A 16,571-nucleotide genomic window follows, 5' to 3' on the forward strand; every position below is an offset into this window, starting at 1 on the left:
CAGACAGAGGAATATACAGGTGTTTCAGCCTATAGCTCAGTGCTTTCTGTGGTGGTGGGGGCAGCCAGCGGGAAAATACAGAGCACAGGGGGTTGGTAATCTTCTCTAGTTGCACCGTGATTGGTTTAGTGTTCTGTCACTCATGTGGACACTACATCACTACAAAATCTACAGGGAGAGCACAAAAAATGCAAGTCCCTTGGGTGCTGCCATAGAGTTACATTAGAAGTGCCCGTCCAAGAAGGCTCAAGGTCATTGGCCACAGATAAAAATGATCAAATCACGTTATATCTACAGTAGCTTTGATTGGACTGATCATGTCAACATTATACTTTCAAAATCTTAGCTAGCAGTCATCATCATGAATCAAGTCGACAATCTACTGACAAATCATGTTTTAATCCTTGTCATATGAAGAGAAATAATGAAGACTAATTGTGTGTATCGGTGCTCATCGGCCATAAACATTGCACAACAAGTTGGAAATTGCAAATTTAACAATGAGTGGTTTGGAAGGAATCAGTGGCTAACTGCAAGTGCAGCAAAGCAATCATTAGCCTAGCTATTCAGTGGAGAGGGTGTGTGGTCCCAAGTCTGGGTTTAAGGGTCTCTTTTCCAATCTTAAAAGGATAAACAGTCGCCAGAAAAAGGTTGAATGAATAGACCATGCTGTCAAACCAGCATGACTTCGGCCGCGTTCATAACAAAAACAACTGGAGACTCGGAAATGTCAGACGTCAGCGAGTTCAAGACAAGTGGGACCTCGAGAAAAAAAAAAAAAAGGATCTCTGACTGGGAAAATACATTTAATGGTGAAAACTCGGAATTCCAAGTCGGAAACTCGGGCCTCTTTCTAGAGCTCCATCCTGAAGATCACTGACGTCAGAGTTCAACCTTGTTTTTCTCCCCCCCCCCCCCCCCCCAGAGTTCCCAGTTATCTTGAAAGTACCATAAATCCAGAGAATGCCAGACTTTGATGACAAAATATGCCCCACAAGGACCATCACACCACCTTCCCGTTCTGCTGGGTCCATGTTGTGGGCTGAAGCTTGCTGTGACATGGTGAGGTTGGACCCAGGTGCAGAGAAGACGAGGAATCAGCCGTTAAGGATAAACATAATACTTTACTGAGAAACGGTAACGAAAGGATCACAGTAACCACTGGGAAAACAACAAACACTAAGTCCCCAAAACTCACTCAGGAGACAAGCACACAAAGGCACACATTTATATTTTAGTCATTTAGCAGACACTCTTATCCAGAGCGACTTACAGTAGTGAATGCATACATTTCATTCATTTCCTTTCTCCGTACTGGTCCCCCGTGGGAATTGAACCCACAAGCCTAGCGTTGCAAACACCATGCTCTACCGACTGAGCCACATGAGTAAAGAGGACACAACCTGAGTGTCGTTAACGTTTCTGCTGTCCTCTGGTGACAGGGTATTACCATGACAACCTGAGTGTCGTTAACGTCTCTGCCGTCCTCTGGTGACAGGGTATTACCATGACAACCTGAGTGTCGTTAACGTCTCTGCTGTCCTCTGGTGACAGGGTATTACCATGACAACCTGAGTGTCGTTAACGTCTCTGCTGTCCTCTGGTGACAGGGTATTACCATGACAACCTGAGTGTCGTTAACGTCTCTGCTGTCCTCTGGTGACAGGGTATTACCATGACAACCTGAGTGTCGTTAACGTCTCTGCTGTCCTCTGGTGACAGGGTATTACCATGACAACCTGAGTGTCGTTAATGTCTCTAGGACGGTCTCTGCTGTCCTCTGGTGACAGGGTATTACCATGACAACCTGAGTGTCGTTAACGTCTCTGCTGTCCTCTGGTGACAGGGTATTACAATGACACTCTATGGCGGCACCCGAGGGGCTAGATTAGAATTTACCCTTAGACTTGGTGGTGACGTAGTAACTCCATGAGTGACAGAACACTGAGCCAATCACGGCGCAACGCTCCGCATTTTCTGCTGGCTTGCCCCTCCACCACAGAAAACACTGAGCAAGGCTGAAACACCTGGATATTGGAGCTGCCTTACTCAAGAAAACAAAATAGAGCCCATGTTTGTATGTGGCTTTATTAACTCAATTATCTATATATATATTGTACATTGTTTGCAAACTGATATGTGACACATATTAATGCCAAAATAAAATGCAAAACAGGCAACAACAAAAAATGTATTCATTTATTTTTGCTAAAAATGTGGGGCTCAAAACAGGTGGGGTCTGCCCTGAATGACAGGTCACCACTGCTTATATGCACCCTTTAATTATCCTACGGTTCTGACTTGGTGTACAGGGAGAATACTGTAAGAACGGTCCATGTTCTGAATTCTGTCGCTGTACATTTCAAAAGTGCTGAACAACGTCCGTCCTAGCTCGCTCATTAATGTCTTAATCGAAATTACGGATTGCCTCTAATCCGCTCGCCATCACTTTATGCCATAGTTTGTACACCTCGATTGTCAGTAGAAACCACATTTGTTCAAGCAAGTCAGCAATATCAGCAGTAAATGAGGCTGAATGAGTTGTTTCCCCGATAGCCAAGAAAGCGCTGCTGTTGGGACAGCTTTATGTATGCCGTAACAGTTTGTGGGCACCGTTTTTCACCGTTATAGTGCAATTAATGTTGTGCTCTGACTTTGCTGGCATCGATTCCACCAATATTTACATGCTAAAATCGCCACTGATTCAGCTCTGTCTGAGGAAAAACTAAGTGAAGCACTAACCACCATCAGAGCAAACCAGGCAGGAGAGGACACAGCCAGCTAGCTTCATATCCAATCAGAATCAACCATGCAGTCACTGGACTGGAATCAGCGTGTCTGCCGTGTTCTTTCTGTGTCTGAACCCCTCTCCCCCCCTCTCCCCTCTCCCCCCCTCTCCCCTCCCCTCCCCCCCCCCCCTCTCCCCCCCTCTCCCCTCCCCACTCCCCCCTCCCCTCCTCTCCCCTCCCCCCGACATTATTATGGGCGGTCTGGAAACATAGTGAGAGGATCTTCAGGTGCTTCACTCTGCTGACAGCGAGGCTTGATGTTGTTGAAAGCAGCACCGATATTGTTTACCATATTTATTTTTTTAAAAGAGAGAAAGAACATCAACAAACTCCGATTTACGTTTTGTGAATTAGCGGCGCATTTTTTTGGGAGCCAACATGGGGAAAGTGGAAGGAGGAATGAAATGTGTAAAATATCTACTGTTCATCTTCAACTTCATATTCTGGGTAAGTCGTGATACAGTATTTTTATAATTTATTTGGTGATATATGTTGTGAGTTTGTGTTTGAATGAAGCGGTCGGTTGTGTCGATGCGGCGGACGGTGCAGATAACGTTATGTTATGTTAGCTGCATGTTGCATCGCCATGCGGACATGCCAAACTGCAGAATTATTTTTTTTGCCTATTGTTTGTATTTTGTAACATTACTTCGCGAATAGCGACCTTTCAGTTCTAGTCATTTTTGCCGGTTAATTTCAGTCTCTCCCTCCCCCCGTCCTCGGCTATTTCTGTCTCTTTATTCATCGTGTGTATTAAGTAAATCGCGTCGGCATGGAAAGGGTGACTACTAGGAGGTTGAGCTTTGGCTCGTCGGTCCCAAACCACATTTTCCACTGAAGGAAAATCCGCCCTTTTCCCCTAGCCTTGGTGTGTTTTTCATCGGAAGGATAGAGTGCGGGAGTTATATTACGCTGGCCCGGGTTGAACCGGGCAATGGCCCGTCACATCATAGGGCGAAAGCAGGGAGACAGTAGCGATCTTCTCAAATCAAACAGTCATTTGCACCACACTAAGTGCATCGTCCAGAAACATTACATAAAATACATGTTTTGAATTTAAGCTCGTTTTCATTGTGAAGGCAGATGAAGCGTCTATCAAAAGCAATCGCCTTTGTATGTGAAAACACATTTGCCTAATCCTATTCATCACTCCACGTGCTGATTTTACGTTATGTTTGTTTTGAGCCGACTTTAGAGACGTTGCTCATTCCCGGAAGGCAGCCAGAGTCCAAAACAAACGCTATTGTTTTCCACCGGGAAACTCCTCACCCTGTGTACCGCGGGCCAGGTAAACGAATCCCCTCGGGGAGTGAGTTCGGGGCGGTATGGAACAACACCGTCTCTGTCTGGGTCATTCATTAGAAAACAGACATATGATTGATTGATTGATTTTGATCAATACACAGTAGCGTGTATTCATGGATGGTCAGACTTCGCCAGATATTTGACCAATAAAGTTTTATTCGTTGTTGGTTTTTTTTGTATCTTTCGTCTCTGTTTTCATAATTTTCCATTCAATTCGCAAGTGTCTGAGTCTCTCTGGAGAAATAATCCGATCGAGGGAAACAAAGTCTGTCTCAGTATGTGTAGGCCATGTATCTGATGCTGTCTGGACCAAAATAGTATACCTTGTTTCCTGCCGTTGCATTTGCTTGATTGATGCCAACAAGCGTTTGGTCTCCTTTTAATACAAAACAAAATGTATAAAAATAATTAGCTGAGCTCAACTGTTGGTTGGTCTGGTGCAGCAAAACATTCCCCAAGGGAGGTCAGTTTGGATTTGGCTTCAGACCAAATTACTTCCTTTGCTTAAACATCATTTTCAGAAAAACGTGTGTGTTTCTGGTCTGTTTGTGTTGATGTCCTGCAGTAGCTAGTTTGCTAAACCGGCCCTTTCCTATAAAGCCATGGATGAAGATGGGGATTTGGACTTATGGCTTTGATTTAATTCTCTGTTCAAGTAATTCTGATGTAACCATACAATGAATGAATATGTTGTGCCACTGGCCTGAGAGACGATTTGAAGTTCAATATGTAGTTTAGATGCAGACTCACGTTAACTAGCTAGCTAGCTAACTCAGCTGGTTCAATGTTGACCATGCTAACTCAGCTGGTTCAATGTTGACCATGCTAACTCAGCTGGTTCAATGTTGACCATGCTAACTCAGCTGGTTCAATGTTGACCATGCTAACTCAGCTGGTTCAATGTTGACCATGCTAACTCAGCTGGTTCAATGTTGACCATGCTAACTCAGCTGGTTCAATGTTGACCATGCTAACTCAGCTGGTTCAATGTTGACCATGCTAACTCAGCTGGTTCAATGTTGACCATGCTAGCTAGCTAACTCAGCTGGCTCAATGTTGACCATGCTAGGAAGCATTTTGACCATGCTAGGAAGCACAATGTTGACCATGCTAGGAAGCACAATGTTGACCATGCTAGGAAGCACAATGTTGACCATGCTAGGAAGCACAATGTTGACCATGCTAGGAAGCATTTTGACCATGCTAGGAAGAACAATGTTGACCATGCTAGGAAGCACAATGTTGACCATGCTAGGAAGCACAATGTTGACCATGCTAGTGTAACAGTGTAGGTTCCGTCCCTCTCTTCACCCCAACCTTTGGCTCGAACCAGGGACCCTCTGCACACATCAACAACTGACACCCCACGAAGCATCGTTACCCATCGCGCCACAAAAGCCGCGGCCCTTGCAACGCAAGGGGAAACCCTACTTCAAGTCTCAGAGCGAGTGACGTCACCGATTGAAACGCTATTAGCGCGCACCACCGCTAACTAACTAGCCATTTCACATCGGTTACACTATGAAGCACAATGTTGACCATGTTAGCAAGCGTTTTAGCTAGGTAACCTATGACTACGAAACTAAAAGTGGACTGGATGAGTCCGTTTTGCCAACATGAAAGAGAGGAGGGTGGCATTGGAGATCTTCTCCAAGTCATTAAGGTTTCGAGGCTGATGTTTGGTAACTCGAACCTTCAGCCTCCTCCACAGATTTTCTATTGGATTAACGTCTGGAGACTGGCTAGTCCACTCCAGGACCTTAATGTGCTTCTTCTTGAGCCACTCCTTTGTTGCCTTGGCCGTGTGTTTTGGGTCATTGTCATGCTGGAATACCCATCCACGACCCATTTTCAATGCCCTGGCTGAGGGAAGGAGGTTCTCACCCAAGATTTGATGGTACATGGCCCTGTCCATCATCCCTTTGATGCGGTGAAGTTGTTCTGTCCCCTTAGCAGAAAAACACCCCCAAAGCATAATGTTTCCACCTCCATGTTTGACGGTGGGTATGGTGTTCTTGGGGTCATAGGCAGCATTCCTCCTCCTCCAAACACGGCGAGTTGATGCCATAGAGCTCCATTTTGGTCTCATCTGACCACAACACTTTCACCCAGTTGTCCTCTGAATCATTCAGATGTTCATTGGCAAACTTCAGACGGGCATGTATATGTGCTTCTTGAAAACATGAAAACATTAATGTGCTTGACCCTGCTGCAGGTCCATATAACTGTTGAAAACATTAACTTGTTTGACCCTGCTGCAGGTCATAATATAACTGTTGAAAACATTAACGTGCTTGACCCTGCTGCAGGTCTATATAACTGTTGAAAACATGAACTTGCCTGGCCGTGCTGCAGGTCATAATATAACTGTTGAAAACATGAACTTGCTTGACCCTGCTGCAGGTCCATATAACTGTTTGTATGCAACATCTGTATTGTGGACTTCACCGGACAGATGTTGAAACAAACGTAGGCTATGTGCTTTTGAATATATTTCCGCCACTTTGTGACTTTTCTTTTTGTTGTTGTCACGGGCCGTATTGTATATCACTGTGGCTTATTAACGAAGGGGTTATAGAGCCTTATCACGGGCCTTATTGTATATCACTGTGGCTTATTAACGAAGGGGTTATAGAGCCTTATCACGGGCCTTATTGTATATCACTGTGGCTTATTAACGAAGGGGTTATAGAGCCTTATCACGGGCCTTATTGTATATCACTGTGGCTTATTAACGAAGGGGTTATAGAGCCTTATCACGGGCCTTATTGTATATCACTGTGGCTTATTAACGAAGGGGTTATAGAGCCTTATCACGGGCCTTATTGTATATCACTGTGGCTTATTAACGAAGGGGTTATAGAGCCTTATCACGGGCCTTATTGTATATCACTGTGGCTTATTAACGAAGGGGTTATAGAGCCTTATCACGGGCCTTATTGTATATCACTGTGGCTTATTAACGAAGGGGTTATAGAGCCTTATCACGGGCCTTATTGTATATCACTGTGGCTTATTAACGAAGGGGTTATAGAGCCTTATCACGGGCCTTATTGTATATCACTGTGGCTTATTAACGAAGGGGTTATAGAGCCTTATCACGGGCCTTATTGTATATCACTGTGGCTTATTAACGAAGGGGTTATAAAGCCTTATCACGGGCCTTATTGTATATCACTGTGGCTTATTAACGAACGGGTTACAGAGCAAACAACACAATTATCACAACATGCAGTAGGTTGTAATATGGTTTTTACACTGGCTTGGCTGTGATTTTTTTTTTTACTTTTTATTTTTCTCCCCCCACATACCTCTACTGTAAACACACACAAATCAAAGTGTATTGGTTGTGTACACAGCTAAGCAGATGTTATAACGGGTGCAGTGAAATGATTATGTTACTAGCTCCAAACAATGCAGTAAAATGTCACGAGTCATGCAGTGCTTGGACAGTTTTTTTTTACATTTAGGTGCAGGAGAGCTTCTGTGTTCTATAAAAGGAACGGGCGCTGAAGCAGTAGCCCTCTGCTATAGTGTTCTATAAAAGGAACGAGCGCTGAAGCAGTAGCCCTCTGCTATAGTGTTCTATAAAAGGAACGGGCGCTGAAGCAGTAGCCCTCTGCTATAGTGTTCTATAAAAGGAACGGGCGCTGAAGCAGTAGCCCTCGGCTATAGTGTTCTATAAAAGGAACGGGCGCTGAAGCAGTAGCCCTCTGCTATAGTGTTCTATAAAAGGAACGGGCGCTGAAGCAGTAGCCCTCTGCTATAGTGTTCTATAAAAGGAACGGGCGCTGAAGCAGTAGCCCTCTGCTATAGTGTTCTATAAAAGGAACGAGCGCTGAAGCAGTAGCCCTCTGCTATAGTGTTCTATAAAAGGAACGAGCGCTGAAGCAGTAGCCCTCTGCTATAGTGTTCTATAAAAGGAACGAGCGCTGAAGCAGTAGCCCTCTGCTATAGTGTTCTATAAAAGGAACGAGCGCTGAAGCAGTAGCCCTCTGCTATAGTGTTCTATAAAAGGAACGAGCGCTGAAGCAGTAGCCCTCGGCTATAGTGTTCTATAAAAGGAACGAGCGCTGAAGCAGTAGCCCTCGGCTATAGTGTTCTATAAAAGGAACGAGCGCTGAAGCAGTAGCCCTCTGCTATAGTGTTCTATAAAAGGAACGAGCGCTGAAGCAGTAGCCCTCTGCTATAGTGTTCTATAAAAGGAACGGGCGCTGAAGCAGTAGCCCTCTGCTATAGTGTTCTATAAAAGGAACGGGCGCTGAAGCAGTAGCCCTCTGCTATAGTGTTCTATAAAAGGAACGGGCGCTGAAGCAGTAGCCCTCTGCTATAGTGTTCTATAAAAGGAACGGGCGCTGAAGCAGTAGCCCTCTGCTATAGTGTTCTATAAAAGGAACGAGCGCTGAAGCAGTAGCCCTCTGCTATAGTGTTCTATAAAAGGAACGAGCGCTGAAGCAGTAGCCCTCTGCTATAGTGTTCTATAAAAGGAACGAGCGCTGAAGCAGTAGCCCTCGGCTATAGTGTTCTATAAAAGGAACGAGCGCTGAAGCAGTAGCCCTCTGCTATAGTGTTCTATAAAAGGAACGAGCGCTGAAGCAGTAGCCCTCTGCTATAGTGTTCTATAAAAGGAACGGGCGCTGAAGCAGTAGCCCTCTGCTATAGTGTTCTATAAAAGGAACGAGCGCTGAAGCAGTAACCCTCTGCTATAGTGTTCTATAAAAGGAACGAGCGCTGAAGCAGTAGCCCTCTGCTATAGTGTTCTATAAAAGGAACGGGCGCTGAAGCAGTAGCCCTCTGCTATAGTGTTCTATAAAAGGAACGAGCGCTGAAGCAGTAGCCCTCGGCTATAGTGTTCTATAAAAGGAACGGGCGCTGAAGCAGTAGCCCTCTGCTATAGTGTTCTATAAAAGGAACGGGCGCTGAAGCAGTAGCCCTCTGCTATAGTGTTCTATAAAAGGAACGAGCGCTGAAGCAGTAGCCCTCTGCTATAGTGTTCTATAAAAGGAACGAGCGCTGAAGCAGTAGCCCTCTGCTATAGTGTTCTATAAAAGGAACGGGCGCTGAAGCAGTAGCCCTCTGCTATAGTGTTCTATAAAAGGAACGAGCGCTGAAGCAGTAGCCCTCTGCTATAGTGTTCTATAAAAGGAACGGGCGCTGAAGCAGTAGCCCTCTGCTATAGTGTTCTATAAAAGGAACGAGCGCTGAAGCAGTAGCCCTCTGCTATAGTGTTCTATAAAAGGAACGAGCGCTGAAGCAGTAGCCCTCGGCTATAGTGTTCTATAAAAGGAACGAGCGCTGAAGCAGTAGCCCTCTGCTATAGTGTTCTATAAAAGGAACGAGCGCTGAAGCAGTAGCCCTCTGCTATAGTGTTCTATAAAAGGAACGGGCGCTGAAGCAGTAGCCCTCTGCTATAGTGTTCTATAAAAGGAACGAGCGCTGAAGCAGTAACCCTCTGCTATAGTGTTCTATAAAAGGAACGAGCGCTGAAGCAGTAGCCCTCTGCTATAGTGTTCTATAAAAGGAACGGGCGCTGAAGCAGTAGCCCTCTGCTATAGTGTTCTATAAAAGGAACGAGCGCTGAAGCAGTAGCCCTCGGCTATAGTGTTCTATAAAAGGAACGGGCGCTGAAGCAGTAGCCCTCTGCTATAGTGTTCTATAAAAGGAACGGGCGCTGAAGCAGTAGCCCTCTGCTATAGTGTTCTATAAAAGGAACGAGCGCTGAAGCAGTAGCCCTCTGCTATAGTGTTCTATAAAAGGAACGAGCGCTGAAGCAGTAGCCCTCTGCTATAGTGTTCTATAAAAGGAACGGGCGCTGAAGCAGTAGCCCTCTGCTATAGTGTTCTATAAAAGGAACGAGCGCTGAAGCAGTAGCCCTCTGCTATAGTGTTCTATAAAAGGAACGGGCGCTGAAGCAGTAGCCCTCTGCTATAGTGTTCTATAAAAGGAACGGGCGCTGAAGCAGTAGCCCTCTGCTATAGTGTTCTATAAAAGGAACGGGCGCTGAAGCAGTAGCCCTCTGCTATAGTGTTCTATAAAAGGAACGGGCGCTGAAGCAGTAGCCCTCGGCTATAGTGTTGAAATGATGGAAATATTCCAATTACTCGGAGGTATTGAACGGCGGCTACTGTTGTTTTTTTTTCTAGGCCCTGCCTACGTTATGCCCTTATTTAGAAGTTGCATGGCACAAATAGTCGTTTTTCATTCCTTAAAGTCTCAATATGTCACTTTTTTGGGGGGGGGGGGGGGGGGGGGGGGGGGGCGGCGAACTGACCAAATTGACATAGAAATGTAGTTGTAGATCTGTCATTCGACTTGACTGCAAGTCTAAGAAGCTGTCCTATGTGTGCTATTTCTATGCTATTTCTATGCTTCCTGTTCTTATGTTTTGTACGTGCATCTTTTACTGTGTGTTTTGTACACTAGCTGAAACAACAACAGTATTTTTGCTTATGGAAAATATACTTCCCAGTGGTTTAGATGGTACAATGATTCTCTACACTATACTATTTTTATTTTTGTCATAAACTGAAATTAAGCTAAATATTTGAATTTTCACAACCAGTTAAATGTCGGAGGGATTTATGCATAGTGCGGCTTTAAAGTCATCTCATCTGTGCTCAGACAGTAGCAGCCAGATAACCAGCTCACGTTATCTCTGTTCTCCTCGTACTCTCTGTTTGTAGTCATCCTGTTTAGCTAGCCTGCCTTAGTATGCTGCAGAGCTGTTCTTCAAATTAGATACGGCATACTTTCAATTAGCTAGCCTGCCTTAGTATGCTGCAGAGCTGTTCTTCAAATTAGATACGTTGTTGTGTACATAGCTAGCCTGCCTTAGTATGCTGCAGAGCTGTTCTTCAAATTAGATACGTTGTTGTGTACATAGCTAGCCTGCCTTAGTATGCTGCAGAGCTGTTCTTCAAATTTAGATACGTTGTTGTGTACATAGCTAGCCTGCCTTAGTATGCTGCAGAGCTGTTCTTCAAATTAGATACGTTGTTGTGTACATAGCTAGCCTGCCTTAGTATGCTGCAGAGCTGTTCTTCAAATTAGATACGGCATACTTTCACAAACTCCCTCTCCCTCTCGTTGTTGTGTACATAGCTAGCCTGCCTTAGTATGCTGCAGAGCTGTTCTTCAAATTAGATACGGCATACTTTCACAAACTCCCTCTCCCTCTCGTTGTTGTGTACATAGCTAGCCTGCCTTAGTATGCTGCAGAGCTGTTCTTCAAATTAGATACGGCATACTTTCACAAACTCCCTCTCCCTCTCTCGTTGTTGTGTACATTCGTCTCTCGCTGCGGCGTATACGGTCTGTGTGTATCTAAGTAGCAAGCGTAATAGTGTATCCATCTGTAAGAACAAGCGCAATTGGATTATGGTCATTTGTAGTTAATTACCACGTTTATGAGCTGAACTAGGTGTGAATATTTGCTTAATGAAAAACTACAACTCCCTGCAGCCCAGCATCCCCACATAAATTCTTGACTTCATTTCTCTCGTGAATGATTTGATTTCTCTAGAGAAATGGCGTGTTGGGCTCACACACAAAAAAAAACAACACAACTAAATGGAATTCAAGTATTTGAGCCGATACAGCCTTCCCTGTAGCTCAGTTGGTAGAGCATGGTGTGTGCAACGCCAGGGTTGTGGGTTCGATTCCCACGGGGGGCCAGCACAAAAAAAAAAAAAAAAAAAAAAAAAAAAGAAAAAAAAAAAATAAAATACAAAAAAAAAAAAAAAAAAAAGAAATGTATGCATTCACTACTGTAAGTCGCTCTGGATAAGAGCGTCTGCTAAATGACTAAAATGTAAATGTAAAAATGTGGGTTAGTTAGTTCTGTTTTCATAAAACCCCCCCCCCCCCCAAAAAAATGGGTTAATCGCTGAGCACTAACAAGTAACCTAGTAATGTTATGCAGATGCAACAACATGTTTTATTTATTCATATCAATACAGGATTTAGACTGCCCTTGGGATTGGTAGAATATCAGAAGCCAACTTCCAGACCAACTCTAGATTTATATGGTTGTCCCCAAGCACCTGCGCTCTCTCGCGCTCTCTCTCTCGCTCTCTATCTCACACACAACAGGAAGTGAAGAAAGTGTTGCCACTGCGACAGGATGTGAAGAAAGTGTTGCCACTGTGTATGAACTCAGCCTCTGATGAAATCGGTGACGTACATGCTGCCGTGACACTTTAGACTCACGAGGAAGGTTTTCGTTAGCCGGTAATAGCCGATAAATAAAATTGGTTCCGGCCAATTGTCCAGGAGAAGAAGAAACAATCCCATTGTGTAATAATGTTGTATAGCCTCAACACTGATGGAGATACCAGTGGACTGGTCAGCTGTATAGCCTCAACACTGATGGAGATACCAGTGGACTGGTCAGCTGTATAGCTTCGACACTGATGGAGATACCAGTGGACTGGTCAGCTGTATAGCCTCAACACTGATGGAGATACCAGTGGACTGGTCAGCTGTATAGCCTCAACACTGATGGAGATACCAGTGGACTGGTCAGCTGTATAGCCTCAACACTGATGGAGATACCAGTGGACTGGTCAGCTGTATAGCCTCAACACTGATGGAGATACCAGTGGACTGGTCAGCTGTATAGCCTCAACACTGATGGAGATACCAGTGGACTGGTCAGCTGTATAGCCTCAACACTGATGGAGATACCAGTGGACTGGTCAGCTGTATAGCCTCAACACTGATGGAGATACCAGTGGACTGGTCAGCTGTATAGCCTCAACACTGATGGAGATACCAGTGGACTGGTCAGCTGTATAGCCTCAACACTGATGGAGATACCAGTGGACTGGTCAGCTGTATAGCCTCAACACTGATGGAGATACCAGTGGACTGGTCAGCTGTATAGCCTCAACACTGATGGAGATACCAGTGGACTGGTCAGCTGTATAGCCTCAACACTGATGGAGATACCAGTGGACTGGTCAGCTGTATAGCCTCAACACTGATGGAGATACCAGTGGACTGGTCAGCTGTATAGCCTCAACACTGATGGAGATACCAGTGGACTGGTCAGCTGTATAGCCTCAACACTGATGGAGATACCAGTGGACTGGTCAGCTGTATAGCCTCAACACTGATGGAGATACCAGTGGACTGGTCAGCTGTATAGCCTCAACACTGATGGAGATACCAGTGGACTGGTCAGCTGTATAGCCTCAACACTGATGGAGATACCAGTGGACTGGTCAGCTGTATAGCCTCAACACTGATGGAGATACCAGTGGACTGGTCAGCTGTATAGCCTCAACACTGATGGAGATACCAGTGGACTGGTCAGCTGTATAGCCTCAACACTGATGGAGATACCAGTGGACTGGTCAGCTGTATAGCCTCTACGCTGATGGAAATACCAGACTGACTGGTCAGCTGTATAGCCTCAACACGGATGGAGATACCAGTGGACTGGTCAGCTGTATAGCCTCAACACTGATGGAGATACCAGTGGACTGGTCAGCTGTATAGCCTCAACACTGATGGAGATACCAGTGGACTGGTCAGCTGTATAGCCTCTACGCTGATGGAAATACCAGATGACTGGTCAGCTGTATAGCCTCAACACGGATGGAGATACCAGTGGACTGGTCAGCTGTATAGCCTCAACACTGATGGAGATACCAGTGGACTGGTCAGCTGTATAGCCTCTACGCTGATGGAAATACCAGATGACTGGTCAGCTGTATAGCCTCGACACTGATGGAGATACCAGTGGACTGGTCAGCTGTATAGCCTCGACACTGATGGAGATACCAGTGGACTGGTCAGCTGTATAGCTTCGACACTGATGGAGATACCAGTGGACTGGTCAGCTGTATAGCCTCGACACTGATGGAGATACCAGTGGACTGGTCAGCTGTATAGCCTCGACACTGATGGAGATACCAGATGACTGGTCAGCTGTATAGCCTCGACACTGATGGAGATACCAGTGGACTGGTCAGCTGTATAGCCTCAACACTGATGGAGATACCAGTGGACTGGTCAGCTGTATAGCCTCAACACTGATGGAGATACCAGTGGACTGGTCAGCTGTATAGCTTCGACACTGATGGAGATACCAGTGGACTGGTCAGCTGTATAGCCTCGACACTGATGGAGATACCAGTGGACTGGTCAGCTGTATAGCCTCAACACTGATGGAGATACCAGTGGACTGGTCAGCTGTATAGCCTCAACACTGATGGAGATACCAGTGGACTGGTCAGCTGTATAGCCTCGACACTGATGGAGATACCAGTGGACTGGTCAGCTGTATAGCTTCGACACTGATGGTAATACCAGATGACTGGTCAGCTGTATAGCCTCGACACTGATGGAGATACCAGTGGACTGGTCAGCTGTATAGCCTCAACGCTGATGGAGATACCAGTGGACTGGTCAGCTGTATAGCCTCAACACTGATGGAGATACCAGTGGACTGGTCAGCTGTATAGCCTCGACACTGATGGAGATACCAGTGGACTGGTCAGCTGTATAGCTTCGACACTGATGGAGATACCAGTGGACTGGTCAGCTGTATAGCCTCGACGCTGATGGAGATACCAGTGGACTGGTCAGCTGTATAGCTTCGACACTGATGGAGATACCAGATGACTGGTCAGCTGTATAGCCTCAACACTGATGGAGATACCAGTGGACTGGTCAGCTGTATAGCCTCGACACTGATGGAGATACCAGTGGACTGGTCAGCTGTATAGCCTCGACACTGATGGAGATACCAGTGGACTGGTCAGCTGTATAGCTTCGACACTGATGGTAGATACCAGATGACTGGTCAGCTGTATAGCCTCGACACTGATGGAGATACCAGTGGACTGGTCAGCTGTATAGCCTCTACGCTGATGGAGATACCAGTGGACTGGTCAGCTGTATAGCCTCAACACTGATGGAGATACCAGTGGACTGGTCAGCTGTATAGCCTCAACACTGATGGAGATACCAGTGGACTGGTCAGCTGTATAGCTTCGACACTGATGGAGATACCAGTGGACTGGTCAGCTGTATAGCCTCGACACTGATGGAGATACCAGTGGACTGGTCAGCTGTATAGCCTCAACACTGATGGAGATACCAGTGGACTGGTCAGCTGTATAGCCTCAACACTGATGGAGATACCAGTGGACTGGTCAGCTGTATAGCCTCAACACTGATGGAGATACCAGTGGACTGGTCAGCTGTATAGTCTCAACACTGATGGAGATACCAGTGGACTGGTCAGCTGTATAGCCTCAACACTGATGGAGATACCAGTGGACTGGTCAGCTGTATAGCCTCAACACTGATGGAGATACCAGTGGACTGGTCAGCTGTATAGCCTCAACACTGATGGAGATACCAGTGGACTGGTCAGCTGTATAGCCTCAACGCTGATGGAGATACCAGTGGACTGGTCAGCTGTATAGCTTCGACACTGATGGTAATACCAGATGACTGGTGAAATGGCAGCAGCGGTATGAGAACCAGCACATTTATTGAGCATGCAATATGGCTTTCATCAGTAGAAAATCCTCGTCGACCCGCTGTGCTGTCAGACTCAGCATGCTCATGGGGTTGACATCGCTGGTCCAAACGTCAGTCGTGAAGTTAATAGCAGTGACGGCTCATACCAGGTAGCTCGTGGATGTGTATCCATCTGCATGATTGAATTGAATTGAACGATCATTCGCATGTAGCCCTACTGCCTTGTGTTGGGCCCCACTGCCTTGTGTTAGCCCCACTGCCTTGTGTTAGCCCCACTGCCTTGTGTTAGCCCCACTGCCTTGTGTTAGCCCCACTGCCTTGTGTTAGCCCCCACTGCCTTGTGTTAGGCCCTACTGCCTTGTGTTAGCCCCCCACTGCCTTGTGTTAGCCCCCCACTGCCTTGTGTTAGCCCCCCACTGCCTTGTTAGGCCCTACTGCCTTGTGTTAGGCGCCACTTTATCAACATTTTAAACTAAATGTTCAGATCTGTTGCATCAGACTCATAGCTTTTTAATGTATTTATTACTTATGTAGCTTAGGTTTACAGGTTGTATGAATTTGGGGATGAATCTATCGTTACACAACTGTCCCAGAGTCTGTTTTGGAATAGTCTGTCTTTCTCAACAAACTGACCAATAGGATATGTAGTCTAAACTTTTCTAGTATAGTAGATTGACATAGGCTAGTGTTTTAGCTGTTCGTAAATCTGGTATTCTAACATGTGCATATGAGAATTCGGTAAGAAAGGGCCACACGTCGTTGCGTCCTCGACTTGCGTTTTCGGCGCCACATTTTTCCTAATTTAAAAACCCTGCTCACGAGAGTCGTTCAGCTCAGACCACGGGTCAGGTCGACCTGAAAGGTGACAAACACACACTCGGGTTCATTTATGTGAACGATGCCTCCCCAATCTGTCTCTATCACTTCTTCTATAATGTAGCACCAAGTCCTAATTTGAGCTAGACGGGCAGCTAGACGGGC

At 45.8% G+C, this 16,571-nt stretch overlaps 1 protein-coding gene across 1 annotated transcript in view; it reads left to right on the forward strand.

The window, feature by feature from the left end:
- Positions 1 to 2,977: 2,977 nt before the first annotated feature.
- tspan2b (tetraspanin 2b) overlaps positions 2,978 to 16,571 on the forward strand; it is a 36,865-nt gene continuing 23,271 nt past the window's right edge. The window contains exon 1 of the mRNA XM_014147593.3: positions 2,978 to 3,236. Coding sequence (XP_014003068.1) covers positions 3,168 to 3,236 — 69 coding nt within the window. The 5' untranslated portion in view covers positions 2,978 to 3,167. The remainder of the gene's footprint in view (positions 3,237 to 16,571) is intronic.

This window comes from Salmo salar, chromosome 15, assembly GCF_965601325.2.
Source record: "Salmo salar chromosome 15, fSalSal1, whole genome shotgun sequence".
Classification (NCBI taxonomy): domain Eukaryota; kingdom Metazoa; phylum Chordata; class Actinopteri; order Salmoniformes; family Salmonidae; genus Salmo; species Salmo salar.